Here is a 20,793-nt window from a genome sequence, read left to right on the forward strand (position 1 = left end):
TTATTGAAAGGATCTTGTTATTTGATTTTTGATTTTTCTTATTTAATTGTATGCAGCAGGCAGGAGGGGTGTTGAAAATATGTTCGATGTCGATGTGGATGTGCTAAAATCATACAAAACAAAATTTGGCCCAATGTTTGGCTCTGCTCTCACTCTTTATTGATTCTCTCTCATTGATTCTGTTAATCTTGTTTTTTTTAAAATATATTTTATATAATTTCTTATCAGTATTAATTAAAAATATACCCACATCATCGCCGTGATTACGTGTATATCGAATAAAATCCGTGAATTCTCTGACCCTCTCTGCTACCCCTTGTACATTCATACATTTAGCATCCCCAACCAACAAACCAACAGTCCCATAATGTACTGGTGTAACAAACCCGTACACAACATCTAAAAACTAATGCGGTTTTCGGCTATTACAACAAACATCAACCAAAAATAAACCCAAAGAAAAAACCACAAAAACTAGCAACCAACCAAAAAACACATTCATCATTTATTAAACCATTAAAATATACTATAAATATTACGTTTTTTTTAATATACTTATACCATACGAAAAATAAACAAATCGGCATATAAAAAAAAAAAGATAAAAAACAAAAAAAAAACTACTAAAAAATAATTCCGTTCATTGCATATATAATCGTTTACATACTCGTACATAATTTGGTTTGGGTTCTTCAAAGTATCAGCACCTGAAATGCCATTGTCTTATAAATATTGATTATTGTAAATAATATAATTCAAGTATTTGTTAAGCAAATATCATTTGTCAATCACTGCAATTTAATTACTTTTACTTAATTTAGTATATTTAATTTCCCCTTAACGTGTTGTCAACTTATTCCCAATTTATTCAGAATACTTAACTACTTACCAACTTCTTTCGTAATTCATTTTTTTTTTTATGGGTGTAACAAAATTTTGCGTGAATTTTTTTTTGTTTTTTGAAATTAAATGATAAACATTCCTTTCACTTAATTTAATTATACCAAGTTCCCTACCCAACACCTCTCATGGTTCCCTCAAGCAACACACCTAAGTTTTCAGTACATACTATAACTACTATTTACTAAAATTCAGACAAGACGTAATCGTCGTATCATATGGAATTGAATTAAATACACATAAAAGTTTAGTAAAAAAATTAAACAAAATTATCGTAATCTCACTTGATTCATTGGCAATGCTAAAGCAGGGCAACAATTGCAAAATTTAGAAAATGCAATTGAATACAGCTTAAGAATAATTATAAAAATGATTTTTCTGTTTCTGTGAATCACCAACAACAACATTGTTTTTCTCTTCTTTTTTCTTTACGCGTTTGAACGAACAAACCAAACCAAAATCAAAATCAAAATGAATCAAAAAAAAAACATAAATAATGCTAAACATTTTAAATACAAAAAAAAAATTAAACAAATCAATGCTGAACAAATGCAATAAATACGAAAATGCAAAAATACGAAAATACGAAATTACAATCGAAGGCTCGAAGGCCTGGCATATGAGGCTGACCTTTGAGCGGTTGTCCGGTGGCTGTAATCTGCATCGCTGCAAGCTGTGTGGCAAGGTCGTGACGCACATACGCAACCACTACCACGTGCACTTCCCCGGCCGCTTCGAGTGCCCCCTCTGCCGCGCCACCTACACGCGCAGCGACAACCTGCGCACTCACTGCAAGTTCAAGCATCCCATGTACAATCCGGACACGCGCAAGTTCGACAACCTAATGTCCGCGTCGGCGACAACGGTGGGCGCGGTTACGCCCACGGCAACACAGCTGGCGGCTGCCTCACAGGCGGCAATGGCAGCGGCCGCAGCGGCAGCATTTACTGCCGCGCAGCAGCAACAGCAACATCAGCAGCAGCAGCAGCAACAACAACAGCAGCAACAACAGCAGCAGTCACAGCAACAGCAATTGCAGCAACATGCCCAGGCATTGGCACAGCAACATATGTTGCATCAACAATTGCAGCCGCAGCATCACCAGCAGCAGCAACACAATGCAACAAGCGAATGATACAAGCAGTACTTGTCCTGGAATTACAGTGCATGGAGTCTAGACGAGTCGTCCATTAAACAAGCGCCGCACTTTGCCAACAACTACCAACAACAACAACAGCAGCAGCAGCAGCAGCAACAATATCAGCGTCAGCAACAACAGCAACATTTTCGGGTACAGCCCTTAAATTTCTATGCACGCAACTATTATCAACAAAATTATGAGATTAAACAGCAATTAACACAAAGCAACAGCAATATGAGATTGCTGCAACAGCAACAACAGCAGCAGCAACCTGAAACACAAACAATTGTCATTGATGAAAGCGACAATGAGCTTGAGGAGCAGCCAGTTGATGAGGAGAACTGTTTGCGACAGAGTTTTAACCACTACATGGCACAACTGAAGCAGCTAACAACCTGCAACGAACATGTTGCCCACGAAACCATGTGCAATAGCAATAGCAACAGCAACAACCATACAACAAATGCCAATCAAATGGAAGCTACTACTTCTACTACTATTTCAACTACTACTACTACTACTTCTGCTACTAATAGTAATGCTAATGCTAATGCTAATAATTATAATAATTATAACAGTTATGCTAACAATCCTAGAAGCTACAACAGGCAGCTATCACCATGAACAGTGGCAACAAATCAACAACAGCAACAACAACAACATTATGAACAGCAACAAGGCAACCGATTGATACTCAGACTAAGCGTATATAAATATAATGAACTAACTGAACGAAATCTTAAATGTTGACCATGCATTGCAAAATATTATGGTAAGCCAAATTTATTTGTCAATTAAAATAGGGGAGCAGCCAAATAACAAAAACAAACAAAAATATATAGTTATGGATTGGAAAAGAATTAAGAATAACGTAAATGGAATCAAAAGCTGACCTGTGTACGATTCATGGTTTCAACTGGATTCATATGTTGCAATTGCATAATTACATAAATAGCTTAAACATAAAATAACAAAAAAATTTAAAGAAATATTGAAATATTGATGATATTGTAGTAGACAAGCAACAGGGTTTCCAAGGCAGCCAACAGAGGACTTATGGAGCATTGAAGGCAACAAAATACTATAGAACATTTCAAAAAAATCTAACTACATAATTATGCAAATATACAATTTTAACATGAAATTATTCTAATTGTTAAATATTGAAATATATTGCTGTTGGTGCCAACTGTGGGGCAAGTATTGTGCCAATTGAATTGGCTGCACTGTTTGCATCTGTTTTGTTGCTGCATTTAACACTCACTCACACCAATGCACACACTCACACACAAAACTATCGAAAATATATATATATATATAAAAAAAAAAAAAAGAAATTTTAAAATTAAATCTAATAAAAAAGGCACAAAACTTTGAAGACATTTTAAACAGTGAGATTTCAGTGCAGCTAATGCTTTAATTCTTCTCTAAATGTAGTAGTACTCATGTTAACTGTATACCTTGAACATAACTCACATTGTAAAATAGTATAATATAAACAATATCTATATATGTAATGAACTTACGTTTAATTAATGCATACATATAATATACGAGTAACATAAATTTGAGAATATTTATTATGTACAAAACTTGTGCGTTTTAATGTTAAACTTGGAAGAAGACATGCATACGATGCCCTATTATTAATTATTTAAATAACTAATTATACATGCATACATATGTATATGTATAAACACACAAGAACAAAAAAAAAAGAATATGAAATGTTAATTTATTTATAACATACACGCGTGTAACTGAGTGAGTGTGTGAGTGTAATTGATGATTATCTTAACCCTCACCCCGCCCCCCCGCCTCCAAACACAAATCCCTGTATTATATGGTATGAACAGTAACCCCAATCTAACCACCAAAACCATCTTACACATATATATATACATATAGACTTGTCAAGAAATCTGTAAATGCATGTGAGTGTCGGGATATAGCTAAAGGGTGCGTTTTGTTATCCAGTCTACACACATACATTTATAATTTAGTTATATTATTTGTAATATTAATAATATTAATTTTGCAGCATTTTTTTGTAAGCCACTGTACATACATTACTTATACTTATATTATAAATATATTTTTTACAATTCTCTTCACTTAAGTAGTAGTTCTGTAAATCTTATTTGTTGTTGTACATTTATTTTAATTTGTTGCCACTTTGTTTTTCAACTTGAACTCAATCTGGTGCGCACATAAATTGCCTAAAACATATAGAAAAAAAAATGAAAAAAGAATATAATAAGAGTTCAAGAGTTAATAATATCTATTAATACTATTTATTTGTTTTAATTTGTAATTTGTAATTTGTAACATGCAATGTTTAGTAATTAATGCAACATCAGATACTGCCCCGACTTAATGTTTGTTTAATGTTTTATATTTTAACTCTGCTTTGTTAAACAACATGAAATTTATCTATATATGATGTGATAACTATAGTTAAACTAAACTACACACATTACAAAATGAAATTATGTTAATTATTAAAAACAAAAAAACAAAAAATCGAAAACAAAAAAAAAACAAAAGAGTATCGACGATATCTAATTTGTGGTATGCAAAATGGTGCTAAATCCAAATATACTTTAATTGCAAATGAGACTCCCGCCATAGGGAGTTGACCCCAAAAAACCCCGACAGACCCCCGAACAGTAGACAGCTTTTGAACTTATGTATGTGCAATATGACTAGTTTTTGTTTAAGTGACGACAGAAAAATGGAATATGAAAATTGGGGAGTAAAAGTGGAAAGGATGGTGTATGGTATTTCAATAGCAAACCATTTAAATAACGATTAAATATAATAATATAGAAACATTTAAACGAATGTTAGCATATCACTATTACTATGAATATGGACATATGTTGTATGTATCTGACATTTAGTAAATTTCCCACAATTATATGATCTATATATATATATAGTATATATACCGATAGTACTCGTATTGTGCAGTTAGTATATAAAATTAAAAAAAATAATAACTTTTCGCTACATTTCTGTGTCTATTTCAAATACTTAAATGTCATAATTAACATGATAAATGCAAATCACACAATCGCACAAATAAAACATTAAATCCTCCCTTACCTTTGAACCCCTCCAAATGCATATTTATTATTTTGCTTAGCCCCCAAGAAGACTTAAAAAAATACAAAAAAACACCAACAACTGTTCTTTTTATATATATTTAACAATTTAACAGCCGAGCAATTTTAGCGCATTTGTTGCAGTTCGATATGAAAAGTTATAAACTTTTAATTAGTTGCAATGTAATCTTAGTTTATAAGTATTAATATAACTTGTATTAATAAAACGCAATACAAATAATTTTAGTTTTATTTATAAAAAAAAATAAACAACAACAACACGAAAGCAAACAAATTGCATAAATATCAGTTTAATTAACGCTAAGCAAATTGCAGCATTTGTTAAAATTTTTTATACATGATTACACAAATATTTTAAAATATTTTTAATAAAAATTCTACCCATAATGACAGCCGTATATTAATTTCAACATAAACGAATAAATATAATAATACAAAAAAAAAAATAACTGAAAACTGAACAACAGGCAAAAATCAATTACACAATTTAACAGTTACAAATTTAAAATTAAACATTTTAAATGCTAATAAATTGAATTTGATGGAATCAAAAACTAAATGGTGATCACTTTTTCTTTCTTTCTGAGTTGTACGCTTTGAATTGTGCTTCCAAAGACTTAGGGGGTGTCCATTGTTAGATACAACAATAAACATTATCGTAGATGAATATTTAAATACACACCATTACATACACACACATATACATAAACATATACATACACATATATTTTCATAAATACATACGTGTATAATGCACATGCATAGCATTGTGTGCACTATTTTCAAACCTCGGCCCAATTTCCTGTTTTTTACCTTTAACTTTTATAATTATTTATTTAATTTAATTTTGTTATATCTTATGTATGATTATTATAAATTTATCTTTCATTATAGGAATTATTTAGAGCTTAGTTTATTTCCACTAAAGTCATAAACCAAGTGAAAATAAAAACGATTCTTCGCACAAATGAGTTACACCCAAAAAAAAATAAAGTGTTATTTGATTTATTTCCACACACACGCACACAACTATTACTTGTATTGTCATCAGGTCAATTGTGTCCACGTATGTGCTCAAAACTTAATTATATATACATATATATACACTTCTATGTACTGTTACCTAATCATAATTTGCTGCAGCTGATTTGTGACTAATTTAATATATTTATATATAATATAGTATGAAGTCAAAACTGAACTAAACTAATTCAGCAAAAAAAAACGTGATCAAAACCAACGGAGGCATTTTATAGAATATTTACATACTTATATTTATTATTCATATTATTAAGCAAGAGAGAGCTGCAATTTACATATGTATATGTTATTATTATTATGTTTACAATCAAAAAAAAAAACTTGCACGCTTGAATGTAAAGGGAAATAATCAATTCAAAAATTTACTTCAATTAAAGTCCAAACATAATAGTTCCCCATATTATTTAGACAATATTGATTTGTTATTTAGTTATTTTCTTAGTTACATACATATATTTTTTATTAGTTAGTTTCTTTTGATATACTTATAGTCTTATATGATCTATGTGAATCTGTTAGTATTTAATTCGCATAATTTGTTGATTAAGTTGCTTGATTGTAGTTATCCAACACCCATTTACATACATACATACATGCCATATATGTATACATGCATATGTATATATATTGTTTTTGTAATTTTTTGTTGTTCCTTTTAGTTAGTAACTCTTTTAGTTTGTTACGCAACTTTAGTTTGTATTACTCCGCCTTTGACAATATTATTTTGCTCAGAAAACAATCTATATACATATATATATATTTTTTTTTTACCTTATGTCTATCACTCTCTAGCTCTCACTCTGTCTCTGTTTGTCACTCTCTCTCTCTCTCTCTCTCTCTCTGTCTCTATTTATTTCTTTCTCCTTATCATACAAAAATACCAAATTCAAAACAAAAAAAACCAACAATAAGATCTATTTCTCTGGGCTGATTTTCGTCCCGCTCGACGGGCTGTTGTGTGTCTGTTCTTCTCTTTCTCGTTCTCGACACAGGCGCCTCTATACGTCACCATCTGTCGACACCGCTCTCAACCTCATCGTCGGCCTCACCACCGCCGCCGCCCTTTGGCATGCAACTGTCGACGATCCTGAAGAACGAGTATCATCCTCTGCATTATATACGTGCCACTGGCAACGGCCACGGTCATGGCAACAGCGGAACAGGGGGCACGCCTCCCGCCTCCCTGCATGGCTATAATCAGGCGCAAGCGAGCGCCTTGGGCGGCTCCAGTACACCGACAACCGGCAGCGGTCACAATTCACATCACACCATGTCCTATCACAATATGTTCACGCCGTCCCGCGATCCTGGCACCATGTGGCGTTGCCGCTCCTGCGGCAAGGAGGTAACCAACCGCTGGCATCACTTTCACTCGCATACCGCCCAGCGTTCCATGTGCCCCTATTGTCCGGCCACCTACAGTCGGATCGACACATTGCGTTCGCATCTGCGGGTCAAACATCCGGATCGCCTGCTCAAGCTGAACTCCTCGATATAAGGACGAACAACAATATCCCAACAGCAACAATTACCAACAAAGGATAAACATTTTAGGTTGAAAGTCAATAGATTGAAAATGATACAGCAAAATATATAAAAATAAAAACTGTCAATAGTTTTATTAAGCGTTTAGCTCGCAACATTTTCCTACTAACGTGTAAGTTATTTGCCTCGGAGTCCTATGTACATCCATCGATATCGATATCTAAATAGTTTAACAGATCCTTATTATAATTCTTTGCATTTAGTCAACTCCAAAGTAGCTTGTACATTTTCCGCTTTATTCTTATTGGCAGAATGAATGAATAATTAAACGCCTCAAGCAATAACCCAAAATATATAGAACCGAAGATGCTAAAAACAATATACAATATAATACAGCAGGCATACATACATATATACAAGTACATATATATATATATATATATACATATATACTTAGTACATACCATATAAATGGCTAGTTATAACTTTTTTTCCTAACAATGTAAACGAGTGAAAACGATTTGAGCACACAAATATGATATGAAATGAGAGCTAACCAAAATGGTTTCGATTGCTTCAAATGGAACTCACATTTAGTAAGAATGTGTTCTCAAATAGAGTATGTATGAAGCGAAATTAGAATTGATGTAAAACCTTACTAATGCTACTACTACAAAACAACTTTAAAGGTTTCTGCGTGTTGTTTCCTAATCTAATAAATAAATACACATATGCTTATAATTAATGCTAATATATGATGAATACTATACACATAATTGTAAAGCGTTTAGTTAACTAAATCTAAATGTAAAACAGAACGCTGGTTTTAACGGCACGGACCATTTAAGAACTGATCCGGAAGTCAAAGTCACCGACACGTACTACTCATATATAATGTCACATTAGTATTTAGTTTCTATACACATATACATACACGTATATGTTTGTGTATATATAATTTGTTTAATTTTACTATACGTTATTATTATAATTTTTGCAAAGAGTAGTAACAATTACTCAAAGAACTACGAAGAAATTTTGATATACCTCAGATGCATTTCAGTTTTATTGTTGATGGATTGCTTAATTTTAATGAATTGTCTTTATATAAACAATTACAAGTACATAGAAATTATTTTAATTATTAATTTAAAAGCAACATGCACATACATACATACACACAAATGCACAGTAAATGGCAAATCATTTTTAATGTTTGTTTATTTGTTTGTTTCTTAGATTCTTAGTTTGCGTGTAAATGTGTTTTAGTTTTCTTTGTATGACTAAAGTTCTTGATAAGTTGTAAGTTTTTAGACTAAATGCGAACCACTTGAACCACCTCACATTTTTGTTAAACATTATTAATAAGCTTGCTTATGTATTTATAGAAATAAAAACAAACAAAAAAAAATGTTTAAATTTGTGTAAAACATTATCTATAATTATAAACTTCAAACTATTCATATCAAAAGTTGCTAAGTAAAGGAAATGTTAAACCAATAAAATTATTACTCTAAAACAAATTTGATAACATAATTATGCACTTACCTTGTGTAAGTAATTAATTCTATAATTCGCTAATAGGAACTCACCAGATAATTTGAGAACTTTATTATAATTAAATTTGCTTGAGTTAAGTAATTAATTTTAAACATTTTGTGATAAACAAAATTATGGTTGGCACTTATTCAATTTAATAATGGCATAGTTATTAAACATTAAAGAAAACCCTTAACAAAAAGAAAGCAAACAAAAAAAATCAATGTGATATTTTCGGCACAAAACTTGAAAACAACAAATATAATTAGGGAAAGGCAACATCGAAATATTGTTACACATACATATTAAAATTATATTTGATCATTTTTGTTGCTTGCCTTTTAATTATCTTTGTTAAATAAGTAATTATCAAAATTGTTATATTTCGGTCCAAAGCACAAAATGTATAAAATAATTTCTTAGTTTATAACTTACTGCTATTACTTCTATTTAGTTTCATGCACTGTTTTAAGCCTATGTATGTGTATACAAAAATTATATACAACTTTATGATTATAATTTTATTTAGTTTTAAAACTATTCAGTTTAGATACATATAATAGAAGCAACAAAATTGAAGCAACTTCTACAGCAACAGCACAAAATTTTAAGGAAAATTTAACCACAACACACAGATTTATGTACCAAAAATGTAATAAATATGAAATTATATTAAAAACAAAACAAGTTACTATAGTTATACTAAAAATTTACAAACACACACAGCCGAAGGATTGGTCATTATTCGGACTCTTCTATATATACATTAAACTCACTGGACTCTGAAGTATTTTTATACATAAAGCATTACATCTGCAGACATTGAGTAACCACACAAAAGATGTTTTATAGATGAAGTTAATAACAATTATGTGGACAAATAGTTTTTTTATAAACTTGTATCACGCATAACACACAATTGATGTAATTTGTTTTTCCCTCTGCACTTCTATGATTTGATAAAAAACCAAATAAGTAATGATTATAATAACGATGCTCAAATACTAACCTATATGGTATGTATGTAATTGTCCCTTTTACTATTATATAAATCATAACACAAATGGAAAATATTATAATCGAAATAATTTTTTGGTCGTCTACAAATAAATATAAAACAATCCATATATACACACATACGAATACATAATATGCTTACGAATAATATGCATATAATACAAATTTATTCAAATCCAATCAAAAATATAAATCACTAGCAGCATTTTTATGTCACACAAAATAAAACCAAATAAAATTTATGATTATTATTAATTACAATGTTTCATGAATGCTACTATATTTTGGTACTTATTACCCATTACTAGTCGGAAGCACAATTCAAATCGTTAGGCTCGGGGGGGATGTTTTGGAATCCTTTCTATTTTCAGCTTGTACACGCCTATTAAAAAACACAGATGTAAGTATACGTAATAACTTAGTAAGTATAGTTAAGTAAGAGCGAAATCAACTGGACTAGATTAGCTCATTTGCTAAAATAATGTATTGTTTAGAGAATAATTAAATGTCACTCTTTAAACTCTGTCAATAAAATAAAATACAAATATTAACAACAAATTTTGTATGATTTTTTATTTATATGTTTTAATTTTAAAATCTGCCAAATAGTTGATAAATAAATAATAAATTCGCAATTCGAAAAATGCTATAATAAAAATATACAACAAATTTTCAAAACTGTATATTCAAAAGTTCCAGAAGATACTTTTTCCTCAAAAAGATACTTTTTATAAACAGTTGTAGTTCTGCCAACTTTGAAGGATATAAAAGCTGCTTCGGCTGGATAGCATTTTTGCGTACATCAACATTAGAAAAATTTGCAAAGCATAGCGGAATTATATATTTAAAATAGTCAGAATAATCCTGGCTTTGGCAACTTTGAAATTTTTCTTGTAAAAGTGTGCACTGCTGCCACCCGGTGGGAAAGTTGCCACCCTGCAAAATATTCCGATCTGGTTTGATTTTTTGTATTTAAAAATATAAGTACATTTCCGAAATTGGGTGTTTTTTATTTTTGTACTTAACTTCGGATTTATTTTCTAGAATTTTTTAAATTTTGGCATAGTTTTTATTAGAATTTTCTTGGTTTTTCGATATATATTTTATTATTTTTTAAATTAAATTCTTTAACTTCTCTTCCCGCGGGCTAACGAACTTCAAACCTTTTTTAAAATGTTCAGCTTGATTTTGTCTAATTTCTAAATTTGAATTTTTATCAAATTTATTAATTTTTTATTGAGTTTTTTGCATTTTAAAATTTGAATTTTTTGTCAGTACTGGCAGGCTTGGCCGTCAGTGCTAAGACGGCTGCCAGAGCAGCTATAAAATAGCTAAGTCGGCAACAGTGTAAAATTGTGGTACACAAAATTCTGCAAGAGTTGCCACTTTGTTAATTTAAGGTCAAAAAGTTGGTACCGCCGCTGAGCGTGTTGGTATTTTTAGTATTTTAGTCTTAGGCTCGACGGTCACACTGACACCAAAGTGACCAGTTTTGGTATTTTGTAGAGGAAATTGTGTGCCCATATTGGTTATGAGCGAAAATATCAATGTAAAAATACGAAATTAAAAATACAGACATAGTGATAAAAGAAAACGGGATAGAAGCAAAAGACGCGGGAATATTTTTACAACTAAAGAAATTATAGCAACAAATTAAAACAAAAAACGGCGTAAGTACATGGAGAACAACAAATTGTTCAGCCATTGCAAAAATCGCGCGGTGCGCTGAAAATTTTGCATACAATTTGTGAAATATGTGCGTGTGTGTGTAGTTAAAGTGTGTGTGTGTGTGTCGGCGTGTGTGTGTGTGTGTGTATTGAAAAAATCCATCTTCGCTACGCATTTCACCCCTCAGAGCTGCTGTTTTATGTTTTATGCTTTGGCACTGGCCCTGCGTTACACATCTTCAGGGTCATTGTGAACTCTGAGCAGGGCTGCATTCAGTAACTGTAACAGTGGAGCGAGTGGCGACAATGCAATGCGCCTACTCCTCCCCCTACTTACCACCTACAATAGTTATTGTACATAAAACTGGACACTGGAGCACCCCTTATGACGCCCACGTAATATGCAACTCTCGCCTACCGCAACCCACCGCCACTGACCCTTTTTTTTTGTGCATTCATTGATCTTCTGCCTCTTCTTGTGTATCTGTTGTCTGTTGTGTGTTGTCTGTTATTGTACAGGTTAAACCGGCTAAGCAGACAGAATGACAGAATGTTAACGACCCTTAAAAACTGCAAGGGAGCTGTTATGCAATTGCAGATGCGAAAGTGAAATTAATTAGGTTCCCCCCAAAAATTCGGTGTAGAGTGAAATGCAATTCTTTTGCGCTCCGTTTTAGGTCAGTACACACTGTGACGCTTGTTTATTTCTATCTTCTTTTTTTGTGCTCTCTTTCGCATTTTAATATTCTTTGTTTATATTTACACACACTTTGTTTTGCTTTCACGTTGTTTTTGTGTCTGCTGCTGCTGATGCTGACGCAGCCGTCGACGTCGCGACGCGTCGCTGCTGTTGCGAGTGTGTGTATATGCACATACATACATTTACATATAAATAATCTGTGCCGATTTTTCTATACATACATATGTATTTACGTAGTAGGTACACCAAAGCATTAATCAAAATATCAGAAATGTTTTCAAGTCTAAAAACACTTTTAATAAACATAAACATCAATTATTTTTATATTTAAATTTGCAAATTCGATTTTGTTTTCATAGTTCATAAATCGTAAAATTCAAAAACTATAATATCCAAAAATAAAATGTTAGCCCTAGTAGTGATGATGCTCGTCCGACCACATACATATGTATGTATGGTTATACCTCTTGCCAAAAAAATTATGGAAAGGGTATATTGTGTTCGTTGAAATGTATGTAACAGGGAAAAGAAGACATCTCCGACTCTATAATTTATAATGCATCGATTCTTTTCACAAAAAATGGTAACCCAAAATTTGTAATCTCAGTCAATACTAAGATGTTTTCAACATAGTTCTTAAATCAATTCAATTTTGAGTTGACGAAAATTTTCTTTTAAGGACAATTGGTCCTTTGATTCTATGAAATTTTGAAGGGCATGGTCCTACAAAGAGGATCGAACTAAAAACACTAAAACCTCCAAAGATATGCTAATAATAACATGCTTAAATTTACAAGAAAAAATTAATTTTTCAACTTAAAAAGCGGGGACTAGGAATTGAATTTAAAAATATGGATTCTTGGTGAAAACATCTTAGAAATGACTGTAGATTACGAATTTGGGTTACCATTTTTTAATTTTTTTTTGGCCCATACAAATTGATACACCCTAATAAAAATGTATTCTTAATCAGCATTAACAACTAGCTCCCAGAAACTATAAGAGGTAGAGCAACCAAATTTGATACACATGCTTCTATAAACCCCCCGCAGATCAAGTTTTGGTCAGCTAATTGAATCGTAACAAGATTGGTTAAATAGAACTCCAATATTGACTGTTTTAATTTTTAAAGCAACACCAGCTACTAAAAGTATGTTACGGGTATTTCAATAGTCGGGGTCTTGACAATAGCCTTTCCCGCTTTTTTTTTTTTTTACTTTATACATATTTGTTGAGTTGTTTCTGCCCAAGAGAAATAGTTTTTTTTGGAGCAACAAACAGTTGAATTTTGGCGGCCGCGGCGAGCGCATCTATCTCAGGGAAGATCGTGAAGAGCTCGTTAACGGGAAAATGTTGTAGTGCGATTTATTTATAGCAATTGTGCTGATTTCAAAGCAAGTCTCTACAAATACTGAGCAATAAGGCGCTACGGATAACCAATGTGATACTTGGAAATTCACTGCACATAAAAAACACAAAGATACTAACCGAGAAAAAGATACAATTCGTAAGCATACAGTTATATACTTATATAACTATGTAATTGCTTGAGTTACTCGCAGCCAAAATGTCAAACAAATTCCAACGCAGCTCTCCAAAGATGCTCGGCGTTGGCGTCGGCATCGATGCGTCCACAGTTTCATCGACGGTCAGTAATCAGCCACGGAAACGGGTGAAGAGATGCTGCCGGAACTTCGTCACGTTCATGTGCACACAGGTGGGCGTGGGCGCCTTAATTGTAGTGTATGCCATCTTTGGGGCACTCGCCTTTATGCACATTGAGCGCGAGTATGTGGATAAGACGGCGGCACATGTGTTGGAATTGCGACAGAATTGCTCACAGAAACTATGGAACATCACGGAGGAACACAATGTGGTTGAGAAACCCATTTGGGTGAACGAGACGAATGCTGTGCTGCGGGAGTATCAGGCACAAATTGCACAGATTATCAAGAATGGATATGTGGGTCGTAGTCCGGCGCAGATGTGGAGCTTTCCGGCGGCGCTGATGTTCTGCCTATCGGTGATCACAATGATTGGCTATGGCAACATGGTGCCACGTACGCCCTGGGGCAAGGGTTTCACTGTCATCTATGCCACATTCGGCATACCCCTCTATATACTCTACTTTCTCAATATGGGTCGTGTGCTGGCGCGCTCCTTTAAGTTCCTGTACCGCTCCATGCATGACTGTACCCAGGAGCGTCAATACGATGCCAGATTGGAGGCACTGGAGAACGGCGGCAGTCTGGGTGCACTGACGCTGCGCAAGAAGATCATTGTACCCTCCACCGCCTGTCTGTGGGTCATCATGTTCTACGTGCTCACCGGCACCATCATGTTTGCCAACTGGGAAAAGTGGAGTTTCCTCAACAGCTTCTACTTCTGCATGACATCACTGTGTAAGATTGGATTTGGTGACTTTGTGCCAGGCGCATCGCTGACAACGTCCGCAGATGTAGATGCGGCAACGCATAAGCTGCGCGAAGACATTGCCGCCGATCCGAATGAAGTATCGGAGCTGCAACGCATCACAGATCAGCACTCCAAGCTGGCCATCAACTTTATATACATGCTGCTGGGCATGGGCCTGGTGGCCATGTGTCGCAATCTAATGCGCGAGGAGGTGCGCGTCAAGCTCAAGGAGATGAAGGAGGACACCAAACTGTGTGTCGAGGATACGCGACTGCGCTTTGTCGGCTGCTGTGGTGATCCACGGGATCAATATGAGAACGATTATTACTAGGAACGTGTGTGTGTGTGTGTGTGTGTGTGTGTGTGTGTCAGTGCTGCCAACTTTTGATACCAAAAAAAGCTGTTTTTGACTGGAAGAACAGGTAAAAAAGCTACAAAATTGAAGAAAAAAAAAAAATTAATGTAATGCCCATTAAAAATGGTATAATGTGTTTGGCAGAAGAATGTATGTAACAGGCAGAAGGAGGCGTGGCAGACCCCATAAAGTGTACATATTCTTGATCAAGATCAACAGCCAATCTCAGAGACTAAAAGAGCTAGAGACTTCAAACTTTGTATGTATTTTTAAAAATCAAGTATGAGTATGAAAAACTTTTTTGTTCTTTGAGGTATCTTAAGCAAATTGATAGAATATGCACTTATGCTTGTTCTGACAGCATCGGAGTGCAGGGTATCATACTGCGAGCCGGCGGTAGGCGAGCAAAGCGAGCAGGGGGCTTAGTCTTTTGTCATTTCGAAAAGATTACTACCATTGGCGCCGACTATTGGTATAAGGATGATAGTCTGGCCAAAATACCAATAAAAATAATAATAAGACTGCCACTTCATTATGCTTTTTATGTAACCGTTGGAAGCAGTAAAAACAGCCAAATACATTTCTAAAAAAAATTCACGCTTTCCTCAATTCCTAAATTTTTTCCGCAATTGACCTTGAAAACAGCCAGATTTTACGGGAAAAAGCTAAATTGGCAGCAGTGGTGTGTGTCTGTGAGTGTGTGGGTGGGTGTGTGTGTCTAGTATGTAGTGTTCATTAGGCTGACCAACTGGACTGTCTTCTATCTAACGACTCCCGATCCGATCCGCAGCTCACCATTGATCAATTTCTGCAACTGCAAGAGCGGATACGTAACTTCGAGGGCATGCTTGGCGGCAGCAGCGGGGAGCGTTTATGCACGCCAAGCACTTCGGCCGGTCCGTTTCGCATATTCTCCGTGGCCGGTTTCCAGAATCGTGCCAACGACATTGTCTACTGTCCGCCAATTGTGCGGCAGCAGTCACAGCATGTTGAGGAGTCCAAGGCGATCATTTACTTTGGCGGCGATGTGCAGGACTTTCCGGAGAGCATGGAAACAAATCGCGATAGTCGTGGTTACATGAAATACAATCTGGAGAACTCGGCGATATTGTTACGCGAAGCCTTTCCACATTCCCACATCATAGTCATACGGCCGGTTCGGTAAGTAACCCTAAAGAATTTGAAAAATGTTAACGCAAATTCGAAAACTACGTTCAATTCCATGATGTTTTCACCAGGAACCCTTTGTTCTAAAATCAATTCCTGCTTTTTGAGTTAAAAAATGTATTTTTGAAATTTTTATCATGTTATTATTAGCATATTTTTAATGTTTTAAGTCCAATTCTGACAAGATTGGTGTCATAACTCATTTTAGGACCAATACTTTTCAAATTTCATAGAATCAAAGGACCAACTGTCCCTAAAACACAGTTTTTAAACTCAAAATGCAGCAACGAGAAACTAAATTTAGAACTATGGTTTCTTTCTAGGTGAAAACATTTTAGAATTGAACATAGATTTCGAATTTCGATTATTATTTTTTGTGAAAAATACTAATATAATACTGACAATCCTATTTAACATTTCAGCATGGAATTCAAGACCTTCAGCTGCTTTGATAACTTTGTGCGTGGCAATAATGCAGGTGTGCCGGATCATACACCCATGAACCATGCGTTGCAACATTTAGAAAAGTGAGTATGGCCGAATATTAATGCAATTCGAACAAATGCATAACTACGTAATCTTTACAGACTGCTGCAGAATCTGTCGCAACGCCTGATCTCAATACCCGAGAACGAGATACTCGATCAGGCGGCGCAGGCAGCTGCAGCAGCGGCTGCTGTTGCTGCTGCTGCTGCCGCGGCAGCGTTAACGCTCTCCAATGCCACGGTTAACTCCGAGTCCAGCTCATCCTCGTCGACGGCAGGCGACAACAGTCAAGAAATGGACATTGATATACTGCAAGTACAGGAGAATGTAACAGTGGATGCAGATGGCGCGGTTATTTTTCCCATAGTATCCGCTGGCACCACGGAAACTGGCGCGCCATTAAATAATGTAGATGGTGTTGGTAACGTTAACAATGGCAACAACAAAGATGCTGCCGTTAATAGTCATCAGGAGTCGAACAACCAACAGCAGCAGCAGCAGCAACAACAATCAACTGCAAAGATAGCGTCAACGACCACAACAACGCCAGTGACGAACAACGTGGAACACTGCAACAACAGCAACGATTGCAGTGCATCGCAAGCAACGCTTTCAACACAACAGCAACAACAACAACAGCTGCGATCAACGCCGACAACGACAACGTCGGACAACAATCCATTGTGGTGGCGAGAGAATCTTAATCTGGACAAGTCGAAGCTGGTGCTGATTGGATTTAGCAAGGGCTGCGTCGTGCTCAATCAAGTGAGTCACATTTGGTGTAAAAATCGTTAACAACTTTGTCTCTGTCGATGCAGTTACTCATATGTTCCTTATGCCCTTATTGATGTGTATCTTTGCAGTTTATCTACGAGTTTCATTACTTGAAAACCCTGACGCCCGACGACAGCAGCATGTGCCGACTGCTTTCACGCATAACCGACATGTACTGGCTGGATGGAGGACACGGTGGCCAAAAGAACACTTGGATCACATCACGAAGTCTGCTGGAGACTCTGACACGAATGGGTTCGTTGTCCTTAATTGTTATGAAGCTATTTATTTACATTACCTATACGAATGTCGAAAAAAATAACTAAGAATTAGGAATCCAAAAATAGGAAACCAAAATTAGAAACTCAAAAGAAAGGAAAACAAAGATTGGCAAAAGATAGATAAAACAAAGATTAGGTATCAATATCTAGTAGAATCTAGAGGAAAATATTTTTTTTAAGAATTTAATAAAATTTAAATGCAGAATGAATTTAAATGCCAAATAGTGATTAAAATGACATTCCGCTTGAAAATCGGTTCAGTTTTGATCAAGTTATGACAGTTTGAAGTTGGTCAGACTGCGGATTTAGCGACTTTACAAGTCAAAACTTTTGTTCAATTTCACATGATTTTTTACAAAAAAATGAAAGGTCTCAGAATCAAGTTTTAAATGTTGCTTTATACTAATGACGATATAAGGAGTTCATTAAAAGTGAAAACTTAAGATTTAAAATTTTGAATTTTCGAAATTTCAAAGGGGGGACCCTTAGCATCAGTTAACGGTTCCGGTACCGGCTCCGGTGTTATTCCCTGTTTCTAACATTTTTTCTATTAACAAACAGACGTTGTCTACTCTTTCGAATTTGTATATGTTTATTTTCTTTTTTTTGTATTTGTCTTTCCTTAAAAGAATTTCGGAATTCGTAGGAGTTAGCATTTATTTCATTATGCTGATATTTTCTGTATTTCTAGGCATGAACATACATGTGCACCTCACACCTTATCAGGTGCAGGACGACCGACGGCCCTGGATACGCAAGGAGGAGAAGCTATTCACGGAAATGTTGCGGCGATTGAATGCACCCATTACCCGGCATCTGCATTACGATAACCAACCGGCGAATTTAATGACACACTTTGAAGTGCTACAAGCATTCTGTCAGCATGTCCATTCACTCAACCAACAACAGCAGCAGCTGCAGCAACATGGGGCAAATAATGAGCCAGCAACGGTTGCTACCAATAACGGTGCTGGCAGCAATAGCAACAATCTGATGGATGCCAGCGAAGAGGCAAAGTGACAGCTTCAACTGCATCCTCATCATCATCATAGGCGGCGTTTGCATGCGATGCGCAAAGGCGCCGCCGCAGCTAAGCGACTGCAGCTGCAGCAGCTACGTCAGCAGCGGCAGCAACAACAACTACTGCTTGCCACGGATGTCGCATCGTCGTCGTCGGCATCTTCTCGCCTGGCTGCGGCACTGATATCCTCAGCGGTGGCTCTGAGTGCTGCATCAACCTCTGTCGCGGCTGCCTCCTCGACTGCCTCGGCGAGCCTTGTAAATAATCATCATCAAAGCCATATGCAACAACACAGTTCGTCACGCCCTCACCATCAGTCACAGCACTTGCAACACACACAGCAACAACAACAACAATCACACCAGCACTCACACAGACATCACCACCATCAGCCAAATCATTCGCACAATCATCATCAGTGTCGCTCGAAACGCAAACTTCAAAAATTGTATTATACGCTTTGCCGTTAGACTTGTACACCTAATTAATAATTATCTATACATACAATTTATGCAACTAATTTCGTTTAAGAGTAGCTTAAGTTTCACTACTCAATTCTCTGCATATATCTACACATATATGAGCAACAAAACAAACATATGTACAATGTATGTATATGTTTTCCCCTTTTGCATGTCAATTGCATAAAAATGAAAAAGTCTAATTGTAAATTTTTCGTCATTTTATGTTTAATGTCCAAAGTATTTATTTATTTCCCAATTTTTTTTCTATCTTCATATATTCTATAATTTATATTTTAATTGGCTGAAATTGAAGCTGAAGCAACATCTCGTCAGTGCAATAATATTTAATTTTTTTTAGTTTATATTCTTCAATAAACAAATTTTCCACTATCATCTATTTATTTAAAATGTATACGCATTGCAATCACACTTAGACGTTTCGTTCGATGAATTTAAATAAGGGAAAAGTAATATAAAATAAACCCACACAAACAGAGAGCCGCAAGCATCCAAACAATATTCAACATATTAAAAAAAAAAAAGCAAAAACAAAAAACTCTGATTAAGTATTACTTAGCGTTAAGTAAGCATAATTTAAGTTCAAAATAAATACAACATATAGGCTTATAAAAAACATAAAGAAACCTTAAAAGTAATGCCTTTAATGTACTTTATTTAATGAATTTTGTAAGATGACAAAATCGATTTGCTCTATGTATTGTGTACGTAGTTTTCCTTTTGTACTGCGAAATTGAAGCAGCCCCCATCTCAATGAAAATAAAAACAAAAACAATTTTTACATTACAAAAACGTTCCTTAAAAACACCGTTAATTCCCTATCTATCACATACTTATACAACAGATAAACACGAGCAGCTGACTAAACAAAGCGTGTGTGTTTAATACAAATACATAGTGATGACATACTCAAAATCTTGCTATTAATCCGACAACAGTTTCGTACCTTTGTAGAATTTGCAGTTCAAAATTGTCAGTAAAAATTGTTCGGCTTGAAAGAATTTTAAAACCAAAAATGAAGACACATTAAATGCTTATGTTGATAAGAGCATTAAGTTGTGCTATGAATCTTCTTAATTATAAAATAGAGTTCTCTGTATAACAGGCTACTGATTTATGTGAGTCTGGTAATAAAACAAATTCAATTTAAATTGTGTTCTTAATTAATTATTTAAAAGGGGCATTGGGATTGTA

At 34.8% G+C, this 20,793-nt stretch overlaps 4 protein-coding genes across 6 annotated transcripts in view; all 4 read left to right on the forward strand.

Annotated features, from left to right (window-relative positions):
- The window catches only part of LOC117792829 (sex determination protein fruitless), a 77,630-nt gene extending 67,127 nt beyond the window's left edge, over positions 1–10,503 (forward strand). Inside the window, exon 6 of one of the 2 annotated variants that reach the window (XM_034633119.1) lies at positions 7,203–10,503. In XM_034633119.1, the coding sequence (XP_034489010.1) occupies positions 7,203–7,708 (506 nt within the window). In that variant the 3' untranslated portion in view covers positions 7,709–10,503. Of the gene's footprint in view, positions 1–1,502; positions 2,842–7,202 lie in introns of those variants that run through there. The other variant, XM_034633118.1, reaches the window with a different exon arrangement.
- A 1,242-nt stretch (positions 10,504–11,745) lies between these two features.
- Positions 11,746–19,148, forward strand: LOC117790770 (UPF0565 protein C2orf69 homolog). 2 transcript variants are annotated; one of them, XM_034630323.1, is made up of 6 exons: positions 11,746–11,921; positions 16,179–16,549; positions 16,978–17,082; positions 17,143–17,806; positions 17,905–18,070; positions 18,788–19,116. In XM_034630323.1, the coding sequence occupies exons 2-6, from the start codon at positions 16,233–16,235 to the stop codon at positions 19,114–19,116; spliced, it is 1,581 nt and encodes a 526-aa protein (XP_034486214.1). In that variant the 5' UTR covers positions 11,746–11,921; positions 16,179–16,232. The 2 variants fall into 2 exon arrangements, with proteins under 2 accessions (XP_034486214.1, XP_034486216.1); XM_034630325.1 differs by lacking the exon at positions 11,746–11,921 and having other exon boundaries at positions 16,233–16,549; positions 18,788–19,148.
- Positions 14,160–15,459, forward strand: LOC117790771 (potassium channel subfamily K member 1). Its single transcript, XM_034630326.1, has one exon. The coding sequence runs from the start codon at positions 14,186–14,188 to the stop codon at positions 15,362–15,364; it is 1,179 nt and encodes a 392-aa protein (XP_034486217.1). The 5' UTR covers positions 14,160–14,185; the 3' UTR covers positions 15,365–15,459.
- Positions 19,149–20,750, forward strand: LOC117790773 (developmental regulatory protein wetA-like). The gene has a single exon (XM_034630329.1). It carries the CDS (start codon positions 19,165–19,167, stop codon positions 19,585–19,587), a length of 423 nt encoding a protein of 140 aa, XP_034486220.1. The 5' UTR covers positions 19,149–19,164; the 3' UTR covers positions 19,588–20,750.
- The last annotated feature ends 43 nt before the right edge of the window (positions 20,751–20,793 follow it).

Source organism: Drosophila innubila (genome assembly GCF_004354385.1).
Source record: "Drosophila innubila isolate TH190305 chromosome 3R unlocalized genomic scaffold, UK_Dinn_1.0 2_E_3R, whole genome shotgun sequence".
Classification (NCBI taxonomy): domain Eukaryota; kingdom Metazoa; phylum Arthropoda; class Insecta; order Diptera; family Drosophilidae; genus Drosophila; species Drosophila innubila.

Excerpts from the sequence above, each read along its gene's own strand:
- LOC117790771 (XM_034630326.1), top strand. The coding sequence starts at position 14,186 with ATGTCAAACAAATTCCAACGCAGCTCTCCAAAGATGCTCGGCGTTGGC.
- LOC117790770 (XM_034630323.1), top strand. The coding sequence starts at position 16,233 with ATGCTTGGCGGCAGCAGCGGGGAGCGTTTATGCACGCCAAGCACTTCG. Across the intron at positions 16,550-16,977 it reads ATAGTCATACGGCCGGTTCG|CATGGAATTCAAGACCTTCA; the intron begins GTAAGTAACCCT and ends TTAACATTTCAG. Across the intron at positions 18,071-18,787 it reads GGAGACTCTGACACGAATGG|GCATGAACATACATGTGCAC; the intron begins GTTCGTTGTCCT and ends CTGTATTTCTAG.
- LOC117790773 (XM_034630329.1), top strand. The coding sequence starts at position 19,165 with ATGCGCAAAGGCGCCGCCGCAGCTAAGCGACTGCAGCTGCAGCAGCTA.